This window comes from Rhincodon typus, chromosome 26 (genome assembly GCF_021869965.1).
Source record: "Rhincodon typus isolate 14 chromosome 26, sRhiTyp1.1, whole genome shotgun sequence".
NCBI lineage: Eukaryota > Metazoa > Chordata > Chondrichthyes > Orectolobiformes > Rhincodontidae > Rhincodon > Rhincodon typus.
Window position 1 is genome coordinate 2,081,534 of NC_063357.1, and position 17,093 is coordinate 2,098,626.

Below are 17,093 nucleotides of genomic sequence, written 5' to 3' on the forward strand. Positions count from 1 at the left end.
GTTGTATGTTGTTTATGGGAAGCAAAGGGGAAGTAGTTGACAGCATTCCAGTGCAGGCAACTCCAGAGACTGTGCCCAGTAATGCCTACATGCAATAGGCCTTCATCATAAACTCCTTCATCTCCAACATCTGTATCCTGCAAGAGCTGAGACAGTCACCTCAATGAGTGCACTATAAACCATAAAGCAGAGAAAGGCTGGAGAGCAACATACAAAGTTAAAAGGGCTAACCTAGTTTGGAGAGGAGCATGCTCCCTTAAACTTTGGCTCCAAAGCTGGGCTGAATAGTTGGCAGATGGGGAGGATTAGAGACGCAGCAGGTGACAGGTCATGCTCCCTTCCCAATTTTCAGCTTCACAAATCAGAGTCAGGAACTGTCCAGTGAGCAGCTAAGGTGTATTGATGTGAAGGCTCCTTGTAGCCCTAGCCTGTGCTAAATTCACCAAGATCAGCTTGGACATTCCAGCTGGCCTTAGTGTTCATGAATTGATGGTAGGAGCAGGCTGTAGCCAAGGGTCTTGCTTCTAATCTGCATCCAGGATCCCATACAAACAGGATCAGGTTTTAGCAAGATGATCACAGCAGAGAAATAGTAGAATAAAACTACTGACTCACAACAGAGAATAATCATTTTATGAAGGACCAGACATCACCAACTGGTATGAACAGTGATCGCATTACACGGTGCCAAACTTAAATACCTCATTTCACTCATTGGTAATGAAGGAACTTTCAATTCTATAGCACCTTTCACAATTGCAGAGCATCCCAAAGTGTTTTATAGCCAATGAGGTCTGGTCACTGTTGTAACATAAGAAAAATGGCAGCCAATTTAAACCCAGCCAGATTCCACACACAAATGAAATCAATGAACACATTTTGTTTTAAAATCACTAATGGAGGGATAAGTAATGAAAAGAAAACTAGAGAGAATGCACCCACATTCCAAATAATAACTATAGGATCTTTTAAATTCACACACAAGAACAGATGTGTATCAGTTAAACATCTCATCCAGGAGGCAGCACCAGGACAGTGCAGCACTGATCCTGGCAACTGCAAGGCACCAATATCAACCTTGACCTGGTGCTCGAGTCTCCTGAGTGGAATTTAAACCAAGGACCTTCTAATCGGGAAGGAAGGGTTCGTGCTACCCACTGATAGACATCAAATTTGGCTCAGTTCCTGAGACACAGAACTACTGAACAACAAAGATATCAAATGCTAAATGCTCACACCATTTTACCTCATTCAGTAATTAGCAATTTGAAAGGAACTATAGCTGTTTCAAGTTCTGTACTTACATCTCGTCCTGCAGGTCCTTTACCCGCAGTTGTATTACCTCAAGGAGCTTTTGGGTGGACTCTCGCAGTTCAGCCACAGTCGGCAACAGAGTATCTTCTCTTTCTATAGTGGGAAGAGAAGTATCAAACTGAGTAACAGCTGCTCAGAGCACCAAGAGGAATGCTGCAGCCAAACCAATTTCCCTTTGATACACAACACGCTGATGGTGTCCTGCACAAACCCAGAAGGGAGAAAGGACTTGTTTCATCCTTTTTCTAATGCGCAGAACCTGCCAGTTTATTCACCCAATTAATATACAGTGAAAGTTAAACCACACTAACACCTCACCCATTTTCTTGGGAGTTGTGGGCTCAACTCTTGTGAAGGCACCATGACAGCTTTCAATATCAAGAGGAGCTGCTTTATTACATTCTGCAAAAAACAAAGACAGTGGTTACACAGCCACTTAGCTCTACACAATAAGCCAACATCAGCAAATCATAACAGGCCACAGAGCGACAGTGGGAGACTGAAATGCAAGATTTTCAGGAGACCTTTACAGAAATGCAAAGTCAGTGAGGCAGAGGATTGAGAGAAGAAACCAGAGAATGGTACTGTAATCGCTGAGAACGTGAATCAAGGAGAGGGCTGAGTAGGGTTCACATGGGAACACCAGATGGAGGAAGTGGTGCAGTGTGAGGTGGGATGGATAAGATGGGTAATTCATGAACAATGAGAACGTGAATGATAAGAATTGGGATGGTACAGAGTTGGTGGATAGAGGAACGTAGAGTTTCTAAAAAGCATCCAAAGACATTAGAATATTGTGGTGTATTCCAGTATATCAGTTCAGAAAATTTGCAAGACATCAGAACTACTCCAACTCCAAACCAAACTGAATTCAACAATTTCAAATCAGGAGGGTGGAGGGAGGATCATTCCCAGCCTATGCTCACACACCTTGTAATGATAATTACTTCATCTATTACAAGTGAATTGTGTGTTTGTCAGACAAAAAGACGGTCACAATTTCATGGTGGACACTACATTCCACATTACTCCCAGTGCAGGCATGGCACTGGGTTAGATAGAATAAAGTTTCTTTAACACTGTCTTCATTAAACACTCCCAGAATAGATATAGTAAGGATTGATGAATACCTCTGTAAAGACAATGGTGGCTGCTGCTTATTTGTACTAGGATCTTACCTGGTGAATTCAGCATTGTTGACCTGATGGGAGCAAAGGCACTCTGGTCACTCCTGATGTTGCACAGAGTCCCTTCGTGATGCTCTGAACAGACCATAGGATAAAAGAAGACAAATTTCAGCAATGCTGTAACCAAAAAACAGTATGGTTCCATCTCAACACAACAAAACTGCTTTCAAATTACGGAGATGTTGCCTTATCACAGAATACACAGTTCCATCAATGCCCTCTGACATCACATTCTGTTGCCATGCTCTATGTGAACCAAGGCTGTTGAACATTGGAAAGCTATTTAACTAAAAAAAAAACAGGGACACAGCTATCAGTAAGACAAAAGTAGAATCCACAGGGGGAGAAAGAAAAGAGAATTAAAGATCAAACACACCAGTAGGTGTGATCTACCAACCACCTAATAGTGGAAGGAGGTGGAGGAAGAAATGTGCAGACAAATTTAGCAAATGGAGCAAGAGTAAAAACAAAATAATCATAACTTATTTCAACTACCCTGATATTAATTGGACAGAAGAGTTAGGTAAAAGGAATAAGGTCCCCTCAATTTGTAACCAGTGTCTAACCCACATGCATTAAAACCAGTAAAAGCAAGATCAGCTATTGGATCTAGGAACAAGGAATGAACCAAAGCAATTACATTAAGTAAAAAGAACATAGGGGAATATCTGGGCAATAATGGAGGGCAGGCAATAGTGTAGTGGTAATGTCAGTGCACTAGCAATCCAAGACTCCAGGCCACTGTTCTGGGGACATAGGTTTGAATCCCCCCAGGAGAGATAGTGAAATGTGAATTCAATACTTAAAAACACTCTCAAAGAACACATAATAATGATCATATAACCATCCTTCAGAGTGACCCTTAAGAGCAGACAAGACATGGAATGATGAAATGGATAATGAAAGAGGTAATTTAAAAGTACAAAAATAGAACGTATTGAATAAATTAAACAAACAGATTGAGAGAATTTAGGAAGACATGGCAGAAACATTACTATAAAGAGGAACAGCAGATAGCCTATATTTAAGGTGGTGGGGGGGGGGGGGGGGGGGGAGGGGAACAGAACAGGTCCACTTAGTTATGTCAGTCATTTCAACATCAATAGTAGGAAAAATAAAATCTCTACCAAAGGGACAATAGCAGAACATTTAAAAATGGAAATAGAACCTGTGAAGTGAAATCTATGCTGACAGGGGAAAATTTTGCTTGAACATCCTGATTGATTTTTTTTTGAGCAGGCAACAGACTAGATAATACTCATGAAGTCGATGCAATTTATCTGGATTTCCAAAAAGCTTTCAATAACGTGTCCCATAATGGACTAATAGAAAGCCAAAAAATGTGGAGTCATGGGTCATGTAGCTGGTTGAAGACACAAATTACAGACAGACAGAGAGAGAGAGGATAGGTAAAAAAGAAAAAGGTTGCAGAGCTGCATTGCTGATTAAAGAGGAAATTAACAATAGTGAGAAAGGACGAGATAACAAGGTGTAGAACTGGATGAACACAGCAGGCCAAGCAGCATCAGAGGAGCAGGAAGGCTAACGTTTCGGGCCTAGACCCTTCTTCAGAAATGGGGGAGGGGAAGGGGGTTCTGAAATAAATAGGGAGAGAGGGGGAGGCGGATAGAAGATGGATAGAGGAGAGGATAGGTGGAGAGGAAACAGACAGGTCAAAGAGGCGGGGATGGAGCCAGTAAAGGTGAGAGTACGTGGGGACTTAGGGAGGGGATAGGTCAGTCCAGGGAGGACGGACAGGTCAAGGGGGCGGGATGAGGCTAGTAGGTAGGAGATGGGGGTGGGGCTTGAGGTGGGAGGAAGGACAGGTTAGGGAGGAGGGGACAAGCTGGGCTGGTTTTGGGATACGGTAGGAGGAGGGGAGATCTTGAAGCTTGTGAAGTCCACATTGATACCATTGGGCTGCAGGGTTCCCAAGCGGAATATGAGTTGCTGTTCCTGCAACCTTCGGGTGGCATCGTTGTGGCACTGCAGGAGACCCAGGATGGACATGTCATCTAAGGAATGGGAGGGGGAGTTGAAATGGTTCGCGACTGGGAGGTGCAGTTGTTTGTTGCGAACCAAGCGTAGATGTTCCACAAAGCGGTCCCCAAGCCTCCGCTTGGTTTCCCCAATGTAGAGGAGGCCACAACGGGAACAGCGGACATTAGCTTTGACAATGTGGAGTCTGTATGGGTAGAGTTGAGAAATACCAAGGGGCAAAAAACATTAGTGGGTGTCATATACAGACCCCCAAATTGCAGTGATGTCAAGAATGGTATTAAAGGGAATATCGGCGATCATGGGTGATTTAAATCTGCACATAGATTGGACAAATCAACTTAGCCACAATGCCATAGAGAAGGATTCCTGAAATGTATACGGGATGGTTTTCTTGACCAATATGTGGAAGAACCAACAAGACAGCAGGCCATCTTACACTGGGTACTGTGTAATGAGAAGGGAATCATTGTTAATCTAGCTGTGCGAGACCCCTTGGGGAAGAGCAACCATAACATGATAACATTTTTAAAATCAAGATGGAGAGTGGGGTTGTTGATTCAGAGACTAGGGTGTTGAACCTTAAAAGGAAACTACAAGGATATGAGGCGTGACTTGGCGTTGATAGATTGGGGAGAGTTACTTAAAGGGATGACAGTGGAAAGGCAATAGCAAACATTCAAGGAACAGATGGAGGAACTGCAACAACTGTTTATTCCTGTCTGTCGCAAAAGTAAAATGGGTAAGAGGGCCGATCCATGGTTTACAAAGGAAATAAGAGACAGTATCCAATCCAAGTCAGATACATTAGGGACATTCAAGCGACTCTTGGATAGGCACATGGATGATAGTAAAATGAAGGGTATGCAGGGTAGTTTGATCTTAGAGTAGGATAATAGGTCAGAAAAACAACATCGTGGGCCGAAGGGCCTGTACTGTGCTGTACTGTTCTATGTTCTATAAGCATACAGATTGGTCAAGAAAAATAATAAATTTGAGGACTGACAACAGTTTAGAATTCAGCAAAGAAGGACCAAGGGATTGATTAAGAAGAGGAAACTAGAGTATGAAATTAAGCTTGCAGGGAACATAAAGACTGACACTAAAAGTTTCCACAGTTCCACGAAAAGAAAGAGATTGGTAAAGACAAATGTAGGTCCCCTTCCTGACACAAATGGGAAAATGTATAATAGGGGACAAAGAAATGGCTGAGGAAATGAATACATACTTTGGTTCTGTCTTCACAAAAGAAGACACAAATCAGATACCAGAATTGTTGGAGGAGGCAAGATTTAGTGAGAGGGAAGAGCTGAGGGAGATCAATATTAGTAGAGAAATGGTGCTGGGAAAATCATTGGGATTGAAGGCCAATAAATCCCCAGGGACTGATAATCTACATCCCAGTGTATTTAAGGAAGTAATTCTGGGAATAGTGGATGCATTGGTGATCATCTTCCAGGATTCTATAGACTCTGGAACAGTCCCTGCAGATTGGAGGGTGGCTAATATCACTCCAATATTCAAAAAGGGAGGTAGAGAGAAAACAGGGAATTACAGACCGGTGAGTGGGGAAAATTCTCAATCCATTGTCAAGGATTTTATAGCAGAACGTTTAGAAAGCAGTGGCAGGATCAGACAGCGTCAGCATGGATTTATGAAGGGGAAATCATGCTTGACAAATCTGTTGGAATTCTACGAAGATGTAACCAGTAGAGTTGACAAGGGGGAGCCAGTCAATGTAGTATATTTGGACTTTCAGAAAGCATTTGACAAAGATAAGAGATTAATGTGCGAGATTAAAGCACATGGGATTGGGGGAAGTGTATTCAGATGGATAGGAAAATGGTTGGCAGAGAGGAAACAAAGAGTAGGAATTAATGGGTCCTTTTCAAATTGGCAGGCAGTAACTAGTGGGGTACCACAGGGACTGGTGCTAGGACCCCAGCTATTCACAATATATATTAATGATTTGGATGAGGGGAACAAAATGTAACATCTCCAAGTTTGCAGATGATACCAAGTTGGGTGGGAGGGTGAACTGTGATGAGGATGCAGAGATCCTTCAGCATGATCTCAACAGGTTGGGTGAGTGGTCAGATCAATGGCAGATACAGTATAATTTGGATAAATGCGAGGTTATTCACTTCAGAAGCAATAAACAAGAAGGTAGATTACTACCTGAATGGCTGCACACTCCCCTCTCCCAATTTAAAGTGGATGACTTTATTGGCAGAATGGATTGCTGGGGGCAGATAGTCTCTACTGAGAAAGCACAATTGATGAAACCTTTCACCACTTTACTGATGTTCGAGAGTAGACTGATGGGGTAGTAATTAATCGGGTTGGTTTTGTCCTGCATTGTGTGCACAGGACAAACACCTGGGCAGTTTTCCACATTGTCAGATGACACCAGTGTTGCAGCTGTACTGGAATAGCTATATTTGGTTAGGGCAGTAGCAAGTTCTAGAGCACAAGTCTTCAGTACTGCTGCTGGAATACTGTTAGCGCCCATAGCCTTTGCAGTATCCAGTGCCTCCAACCATTTCTTGATAATGTGGGGTGAATCGAATTGGCTGAAGATTGGAATCTGTAACGTTGGTAACCACTGAAGGCAGAGATGGATCATCTACTCGGCACCTCTGGCTGAAGACTGTCACAAATACTTCAGCTTTATCTTTTGCACTGATGTGCTGGGCTCTTCCATCATTGAGGATAGGAATATTTATGGAGCCTCCTCCTCCAGTGAGTTGCTTAATTATCCATCACCATTCACAACAGAATGTGGCAGGATTGTAGAACTTAAATACAATCTATTGGTTGTGGAATCACTTTGCTCCATCTATCACTAGTTGTATACAGTATTTGGCACACAAAAGGTGGCTGCGGATAAAAGTTCCCTGTAAACTGCCTTGATGATGCCGGATATGTTTTATTGTATTCTGTGCATGGAGAGGAAGAGAATTTAATTGTGAGCAAAATCCTGGAAAGGAGATCCTCACCCTGTCAGTCAAATCCAGAGAAAGTATCAAACCCACTCTATATTCCACTTCTTGCCCCCACTCATCAATTTACCTTCACTGGATTTGGCGCTTTCCTTCATTTCCTTTGCTGCCTCCCGTGTTTCAGTCGCAGCGGGTAGTTGGTTAGTCTTGGCAACGGCCACCAGACGATTCTTAAGAAAACAACATATCACAGGAATATCAGGCAAGACACTGATTCTGGCCTACTTCTGTACTGTAATTATTGGAATTCTGGAAGTTGTATGAGATGCTAACTTTGCCTTAGCTACAGATCTGGGTGCCGCACTTCAGGAAGAATGTGAAGGCATTGGAGAGTGCACAGACAGGGTTTATGAGAACACCTCCAGGCCCTGCAACACTTCAGTAATTGTGAAATTGTTATTCTCCTTGAAAATTTACATTCCTGCCATCTGTTCTGTGAAAGCAAATTGAGGAGTTTTCACAGCATCTCTCTTTTCACTAATACTGAAGTTCTAGATCACCAAGTGACACTTGTATTTATGTAACCATCTTTAACATAGTGAAGCACCAAGGCACTTCACACGGGAACATAGACTTTGACATGGGCCAACACAGTGATATTAGGTAGGACAAGTGACTAAAAGTCTGTCAGAGCTAGGTTTCAAGGAGCATCTTCAAAAGCGAGAGGGAGATTTCTGCGGCAATTGCAGAGCTTAGGGCTCAGGCAGCTGAAAGCATGAGCAGCATGAAAACGAGGGATGCTGAAGAGGCCAGAATTGGAGATGCAGAGTTCTGCAGTTAATAAGGAGGGTGAAGTCAGAAACAGCAGAGGAATTCGACAACAGTACTAAGAGACTGGAACGTGATGTGCAGTGGTGAACCACAGAGATCAGTGCTGGGTCCTTTACTGTTTGTGACATTCATGAGTGACATAGATAAGAAGGTTGGGGGTGGAGCAGAGCTTGTGGTAGTGGTAATAAGGAAGTTTGCAGATGACACAGAGGAGGAAGGGGTTAGGTTTGGGAAGATACAAATGGATTGGTCAGATGACAGTTCAGGTTAATTTCCACAAGTGTGAGGTGATGGAAGAAGGGGCAAGACAAGGGAGTACTCAATGAATGACAGGACACGAGGAAGCTAAGAACAGAGGGATCTCGGGATGCTTGTCCATAAATCCCAGAAGATGGCAGGACAGATTAATAGGGTGGTTAAGGCAGCATATGGAAAGCTTGCCTTGATCAGTTGTGGTACAGATTATAAGAGCAGGGATGTTATGTTGGAGCTGTACAGGATTAGTTCAGCCATAGCTGGAGTTGTGCTTGCAGTTCTGGTCACCAGGAAGGATTTGACTGCACTGGGAGGGGGTGCGTAGGAGATTCACCACCACCATTCGTTGGGACAGAGCATTTCAGCTACAAAGAGACGGATTTTTTTCTTTGGACTAGAGAAGACTTGGGGGTGGACCAGATAGTGGTGTATAAGATTATAAGGCGCATAGAAAGTGAATAGAAAGCAACTGTTCCCCTTGGTCAAGGGATCAATAACAAGGGGGTATAATTTGAAGGTGAAAGGCAGGCAGTTTAGAAGCGATTGCAGGAAAACAGTTTTCTCCCAGAGGGTGATGGGGCTCTGAAATGCCTGGGAGGATAGATGAGGCAGGAAATCTCACAACCCTTAAAAAGTACTTGAATGAGTACAGGAAGTGTCATAACATTCAAGCCTGTAAGCCTAGTGCAGCGAAGTGGGACCAGTGCAGGTAGTAGTGTATTTTTGGTGGTACACAGACTCGATGGATTTTCCATACTCTTATGATTCTATGGATGAGAATTTTTGAAATGGAGGTGTTTCTGGAGCAGGAATCACTGTTGGTGAGTGAACATAAGAGTGATGGGTAAATTGGAACCAGTTGCGAGTTAGGACATTGGCAGCAGAGCTTCACGTGGAAAATAGATGGACCAGGAATCTGTGGGAATAGTCAATTCAAGGGGTGGCAGAGTCATGGATGAGATTTTCAGCAGATGAGCTGAGGCAGTGGCTGAGGTGGACAGTGTTACAGTGGTGGAAGTAAGTGGTTCTGTTGATGGAGGGAAGGACAATAATATCCAAATTCAAATGCTAAACATTGTCCAGAAAGTCGCTGGGCAGTCATCAGCACAATTATTCACTTTACAGTCTGGGTTATCAGGAACCCTGTGCATTATGCCTCCAGGAAGGCAGAGCTTAGAGAAGAATCCAAGCAACAGGAGACCCACCTGCTGGCAGTTCTTCATAGTGACTCCAGTTGACTTGATGACATCTTGTATTTGATTCTTCAGGGCAGTGATCTCTACCGTGGCCTGGTTCATCTGCTGTCCCATTTCCAGCAACATCTCTCGCGCGTCCTCCTTAACCGTATCAAGATTCCTTTGGCACTCATCACACCGAGCCCTGATATTTTGAGACAGACAGACACCTGTTTTACTCATGTACCAAATCAGGATTGAGGGCTTATCCACATTCAGTCAATGCCAAATAAGATCACCGCCCAAATGTCAGTGCATTGTTTTTAAAGACCCTCCATTTCAGGTTTACTGACCTCCCCCTGCAACCTCTACTGCTGTCAGTATCCTTGGCCCTTGGTAACCTGTATGGTTTATTTCATCTTAAAACACAGCCTGTCATCATTGATCTAATCCACAGTAAGGTTCGCTTCTCTTTTATAAACTGTTCACGGCTCTATCCCACTCTATTTTTGTAATAATTTTCAGCCCTATAACTCCTCTATCTGGCCTTAAAAGTGCCCCCCAGCTATCACTCCATGCTGCCTGAACTTGGAAATCTTTCCTTACCTTTAACGCATCCCAAAACGCGCATACAGGAGCTCCTCAGTCAGACCCCTCACCCTTGCAATAAAGGTTTTACGCAGCAGGGTCCTATATAATTCATGCAAACAACTGTTTACACCTTACTGTGGAACAGTGTTCAAATAAAACATCAGAGGTCACTACCCGTTTGACCCTGTGCCTTAGTTGGCTGATTACTGTAATGTCTGACTCCATGCACAGGGACACATATTGTCCTGGGAAAGGGTAGGGTAAGGGAGTCTGCTCACTGGCTCACTCACCGCAGCTCCTCACATTGCAGGTTGCGTTCATGCAGGAGGTGGACTTGTTCACTGAGCTGCCCCTCCATCTCCATCAAATGCTCACGGGACACCTTCAGCTCCTGCTCCATAAACTGGTTCAAGAAAACAGAGCAAAAGAAAAAAAAATTCAAGGGTTTACATTCCCTAGAAACCTCCATAAGTAGCAAACACCTCTGCACACTGACTGCAGCAAGCCCAGTCATTTCACTGTCCAAGCCACGCATTGTTGTAGAATTGTACCCATCTCTAATTACCCAGTCAACCACATTGCTGTGGGTCACATGTAGGCAAGACCAGGTAAGGATAGCAGTTTCCTTCCCCAAAGGACATTAGTGAACCAGATGGGTTTTTCCTGACAATCGACAATGGATTCACGGTCATCATTAGATTCTTAATTCCAGATATTTAATTCCAACATATTAAAGTGACAAACAATCCTTCTGCTCCAACCAGCCTGTCTCATATGGTCATGGTACATTAAGCATGATCTTACTGGCAGTCCTGCCCCATTCAAGGCAAAAGAACTCTTCCAGGATCGGCAGGGTAAAAATATTCCTGGGCATAGACAATTGCGAGATTTTTGGTGAGGCGTTGGGGGTTTGACGGATGGGGTACAAATGTAAAAAATTCTTCCCACATAACCAGACCTAATCTAAGAGATCACTTTGGTCCTAATTTAGATCCTGAGGAATCAACCTTTTGTACGAGTTGATTCTCAAGACACCATTCCTTTCCCAGCTGACTGGAATGTACTTCCAAGATACACTCATTTTTCACCCAGTGAGTTGAGGTATCAAGTCCCTTCCTCATCGTTACTCACAAATCCCAAAGCCAGTCCACAAGTCAGAGAAGTGGAGGAATACTCCCCACTTGCCTCAATGGGTGCAGCCCCAACAACATTCAAAAAGCTTGACACCATCCAGGGCCAAGCAGCCCACTCAATTGGCATTCCAATCACCACCTTCAATATTCACGTTCTCAACCACCAATGCACTGTGGAAGTGGCAAGTACGATTTATCTAGATCCACTGCAGTGACTCACCAATACACCTTCAACAGCACCTTCTAAATCCACAACCACTACCATCTGGAAGGACAAGGGCAGCAGATGGGAACACCACTACCTGCAAGTTCCTATTCAAACCACTCAAGTCTCACTGAGAACTATAATGTCGTTCCTTCACTGTCATTGGGTCAAAATCTAGGAACATCCTCGAATGTACACCACATGCACTGTCAATTAGAGATGGGTAATAAATTTTTGTTTTTATTCCTTCATGGGATGAGGGCATCTCTAATTGCCCAGAGGGCAGTTCAGAGTCAACCACATTGCTATGGGTCTGGAGTCACAGGTAGGCCAGACCAGGTAAGGATGGCAGTTTCCTTCCCCAAAGGACATTAGTGAACCAGATGGGTTTTTCCTGACAATCGACAATGGATTCACGGTCATCATTAGATTCTTAATTCCAGATATTTAATTCCACCATCTACCATGTCGGGATTTGAACCTGGGTCCCCAGAACGTTATCTGGGTCTCTGGATTAACAGTCCAGTGATAATACCACTAGGCCATTACCTCCCCTTTTCAAGCTGACAGCCACACCCATGAACAAATAAAAAGTATTGCATTAATCAGGACATAATGTCCTTACAAACCCCTCTGCTGCTACTTTAGCAAACTCCATACAGACCAGAGAACAAACTAGTAGCCTTTCCTATATGGCTGATCATCACACAAAGTATTAGGAACATATGATCACAGCTAGTGGTAACAGTGGGAAAACTGGTCCAGAGATCCTGGTTTCACAGACTCAGCAAGCAAGACAGACACTTTTGGCTGAGACCTACCTACACAAAGAATGGTTCAGAGAATTGTCGCAATCACACATTACAGGAGACCATTTGGTTTGTCGGGCCTGTGCTGTCTCTCAAAGAAATGTTAACATTTGGTCCCAGAACTGTTTTATATCCATTACCTATCCAGATTCCGAAAACTTCCCAGAAGAATTCTCATCTCCTGTTGTTCTTCTTGCCAACTGACTTTACATCTAATACCTGTGGTTTTGACTCTTCTGCCAGAGGGAATAATTTTTCTCTCTATTCTTAAAATCACTCATCTTATGAAATATTTCAATTAATGAACTATTAAAAAAAATTCTAAATATAATTTCACATCATCTTCATTGTAGCCACAATGTTCCAAAGGTCTTCACCCAAAGGGTGATGAGATATGGGTGGAAAGTGACCAGCGTGATTAACCATTAGATTTTCTGAAACCTTTTAAAGGAGAATGTAGGAGAGTGTAATGGAGAAGACAAAGTAAGTCAAAGAGGCTCAAAAGAGAGAAGGGGGGTTCTAGGGTGTGATGTGGTATCAGAAGATGGTACCACAATTAATGGAGAGCAGTGTGCAATTATGCCGCAAATCAGTTGAGAGATCAGATGTCACAGAGTGCTTGGAGGCTGCAGGAGGTCACAATCAGAGACTGAAAGACAAGAATAGAGGAACTGTAACAAAATGAGCAACTGGATAAATTCAATGCACCATGGGAGCCAGGGTGGGTGGGTATTAGGGATCTTGGAAGACAGGACAACTCAGAGCACAGCACCTAGCACAAGATAAAGAAAGCACACATTACAGCAACAAATCCAATTTGTTCAAGCTAGAGTTCAACACAGAACAAAGTCAAGTCTGTTAAAAACGCAGACAAGGATTTCAGGAACATTTTAAAAAGATGGACAGAAAGGTGAGCACAGAGCATTTATTGGCTCCAATCCAGGTGTCATGAACCTGTTCAGATTCTTGCACTTTGAGTTAGTTTTATCAAGTGGTATTTGAAGAAGTCATGTATTCCTAAAAGCTCATCTGTGTCAATAATTGGAGCATAACCCAGTTTCTTGGGAGAAGCTCTAGAGATTCAGGCCATTGCTCTGGAGTACAGGCCAGAAGTAGGTCAGGCTAAAAATGACAGGAGTCCATCTTAAAGAATATGGGTGTAGGAGAGGATGTGCAAATGCAAATCCAGTTACAGACTGATTAAATGCCCAGCAGCCCCTACTGAGGTTTTGCAATCTTTTGTAATTTTAGTCAGATAAAATGTATAATTTAGAAGCAGACATAAGAGAGCCAAAGGGAATGGAAATCAGGAGAAAGGGGTCATTGAAGCTGTAGCATCTAAATAAGGAATCATAGGGAGAGGTGCTCAGGTACAGAATTGGTACTACCCAGGACACGGGTAGGGGTGAGAAGGGGATAGGAGGAAAGCTCTTCATTGAATCATTTTCATAGATGGAGAAGCCATTCTGTCAATTGAGTCCATTCTAGCCCTCAGAACAACAGAGCAATGCAGTCAGTTTCAATCCCTTGCTCTATTCCCATACGAGTACTGCTTTCAGCATCCATCATATGACCAGCCACCTGTTACTATAACAGCTCCACATCCATTTGAATTCTGGAATATTCAGGAGCTCTGAACCATGGCTGAGCTCTCACCATCTCCTCAAAACCCCGTAACACTCAATGCTCTGATGATCAACAACACTTCCTCCCTCTAAACACTAGCTCTGCCATTGGACCAATTACATTAAAATATCTTCACATCCTACACCTTCCTTCTTCAGGAGACACGCCATGGCTAGCTGGAAGTGTCTAACCAAGTGTCTGGCCACTGTTCCTAAAGGTAAACAGAGGGTTCAAGCATGAACAAGTCTCACTGCCCAGCCCTACCTGACCATGAAATGTCACACCTGTGTTGGGATTTAATAAAATTGAATTATATAGCTGCCTTCCCTTACAAATCTACCACATCCATCATGTTTTGGCTGTTTTCCACGTACCTTGTTATAGTCTGCAATCAATGCAGCCTCGGCCCGGGTGTCGAAGAGTTCTTGTAGCTCCTCGTCTTTAAGTGCCAGGACCTTAGTTAAGCGGGTGACCTCAGCCCGAGACAGCTCTAGAGCTTCCTTCTCCTGCTTTAGTTTATTTGTAGTCTCTTCCAGACTGACGGAAAAACATAACACGCCAATTAAAACCACAAAACAATATTTAAATAAAACATACAGATATACAAAAGGCGGCTAAAGGAAAGTGCAGAACTTGCTGTTTATTCCACATTTTAAAAATACCAATTCCAATTTTGAATTGTTCAATAGACCTCTAATCTGAGCTTTTGGGGAAAAGAAAGTTCCAGATTTCCACTCTTGTTTGCCCTTTACATGAATAAAGTCTTACTGATACCACCCCAAATATCCCACCTCGATACAAGGGCCAGTTCTGTCTAACAGATATTCTGTTTAGGATACTGCCGGGGAAGATAGTTTCTCAGGGGAATGCAGCAAAGGCAAAGACTGCATTACCAGGAATGGCTCAGCTGCACGGATAGCGGGTGAGGTGCGAGAGCAATACTGAAAGGAGATTCTATTCTAGAGGGAATAAGGTGATGTTCTGCAGCTGCAGACACATGCAACTAGGATGGTATATTGCCTGCAACTGCAGGACAGTCTGAATGGATTGGGAAAACAGTCAGAGATCGTGGACCATGCTAGTGACAAAGGTGAAGAAGAGAATGAGGTCCTGCAAACACAACATAGGAAGCTAGGAAATAAATGAAAACGGACCTCAAAAGATACTAATCTCATGATTATTCCTAGTGTTATGTGCTAACATAATCAGAAATAGGAGAATAGTCCATATTAATATTTCTCCAACAATGCACAATCCAAAGACATGCAGTTAGGTGGATTGGCATTGGAAAATGCAGGGTTACAGGGGTAAGGTGGTGGTGGTAGTGGTGAGGGGAGAGGTGGGGAGTGGATCTGGGTGGGAAGCATTTTGGATGCTGGTATGAACTTGATGGGCCAAGTGGTCTGCTTCCAAACTGTAGGAATTCTATGATTCTATTCTATGAAATGGTGCAGGAGGAAAGGATTAAGATTCTCGGGATATTTGAAACAATTCTGGGGAAGATGGGCCCTGTACAAGCTGAATGGGTTGTACCCCAGTGGGGTCAGGGCTAATACCGTTGCAGGGACATTCATCAGTACAGTAGTAAGGGTTTAAACTAGGGGGGCAGGAACCTGAGCTGGCAGAAGAAAAAAAGAGTGAGGAAATAAGGATGGAAATGAAAGAGAAAAATAGAAAGCAAAAGTGGAAGGCTAGCAGCAAATAGGGCTGGAGTACAAAAAAAATTAGAATCACAAAATGACACATCTAAAGGTACAATATCTGAATGCATGGAATAGTCACAAAATGGCAGACAAATCAACACAACAAATAGTTGTAAACAGATGCAATTATGGTGACATGGGGTGACCAAGGATGGGAAATGGCCACCCAAGGTTATTCAATCTCTAGGAAGGACTGGCCAAACAAAAGTGGAAAAGATGGTGAGGTGGCATTGTTCGTGAACATGAAATTAATGCAATGGTGAGAAAGGATATTGGTCAGGAAATGTAGATGTGGAATCAGTCTGGGTGGAGTGAAGCAGCAACAAGGGGCAGAAAACATTAGTGGGAACTGTCTATTGGCCTCCAAACAGTTATGAAGTAGGGGATGGCATTAAAAAGGATGTTAGACATAATTGCACCATGTGCTACAGTAATCATGGATGATTTTAATATACATATAGACTGGGCAAGCTACATCAGCAATGATACTCTGGCAGCTGAGTTCCTAGAGTGTGTACAGGATAGATCTTTTAGACCAATACATTGAGGACCCAACTCAGGGCAAGCCTAGAGTTGGTTTTGTGCAATAAGAAGGGGTTAATTACGAATCTTGTCTGCAAGGTCCTTTAGGAAAGAAAAGACCATAACATGGTAGAAATATAGATATTGGAATAGAAAGTGAAACAGTCTAGTCCCAAACTAAGATCCTAAACAAATAAAACTTCAAAGGTTTGAGAGGTTAGCTGAGCAATAGATTGGATAACTTCATTAAAAGGCACACCAGTGAATAAACAATGCAAGAAACAAACTTGCATTACAGGAGTGATACATTCCTTTGGGCAAAAGAACAACAGGAAAGTAGACCATCTATGGCTAACAAAAGAAAGCAAGGATGGCATTAGATTCCAAGAGGAGTCATATAAACAAAAACAGAAATTGATGGAGAAACTCAGCAGGTCTAGCAGCATCTGTGGAGAGAAAGCAAAGTTAACATTGAGTCCAGTGACTCTTCATCACAACTGATAGTAGTTAGGAAAAGGTGATATATATGCTGACATTGGGTGGGGTGGAAGAGAGTCACATAAAAGCTGTATGAAGTAGCTCAAAGTAGCAAGCCAGAAGACTAAAAGCAGTTTAGAATTCAACAAAGGAGGAACAAGAGTGTGACTAAGAGGGGAAAACAGTTTATGAAAATAAATATGCATGGAGCATAATAGCTGATTGTAAGAGTTTCTGTAAGTCAATAAAACGATAAACAGTAGTGAAGATGAGAGTATAATTATCAGGCCCTTCCGGTCTGAAATGGAAGAACTGATAATGGAAA

General features: G+C 42.9%; 1 protein-coding gene across 1 annotated transcript in view; it reads right to left on the minus strand.

The window, feature by feature from the left end:
- Window positions 1-315: 315 nt before the first annotated feature.
- Window positions 316-17,093, minus strand: part of LOC109914709 (dystonin) — an 89,580-nt gene continuing 72,802 nt past the window's right edge. Inside the window, exons 11-18 of the mRNA XM_048612325.1 lie at window positions 14,441-14,603; window positions 10,584-10,696; window positions 9,733-9,907; window positions 7,572-7,671; window positions 2,493-2,576; window positions 1,633-1,716; window positions 1,305-1,407; window positions 316-529 (exon numbers count right to left, since the gene is read on the minus strand). Coding sequence (XP_048468282.1) covers window positions 424-529; window positions 1,305-1,407; window positions 1,633-1,716; window positions 2,493-2,576; window positions 7,572-7,671; window positions 9,733-9,907; window positions 10,584-10,696; window positions 14,441-14,603 — 928 coding nt within the window. The 3' untranslated portion in view covers window positions 316-423. The remainder of the gene's footprint in view (window positions 530-1,304; window positions 1,408-1,632; window positions 1,717-2,492; window positions 2,577-7,571; window positions 7,672-9,732; window positions 9,908-10,583; window positions 10,697-14,440; window positions 14,604-17,093) is intronic.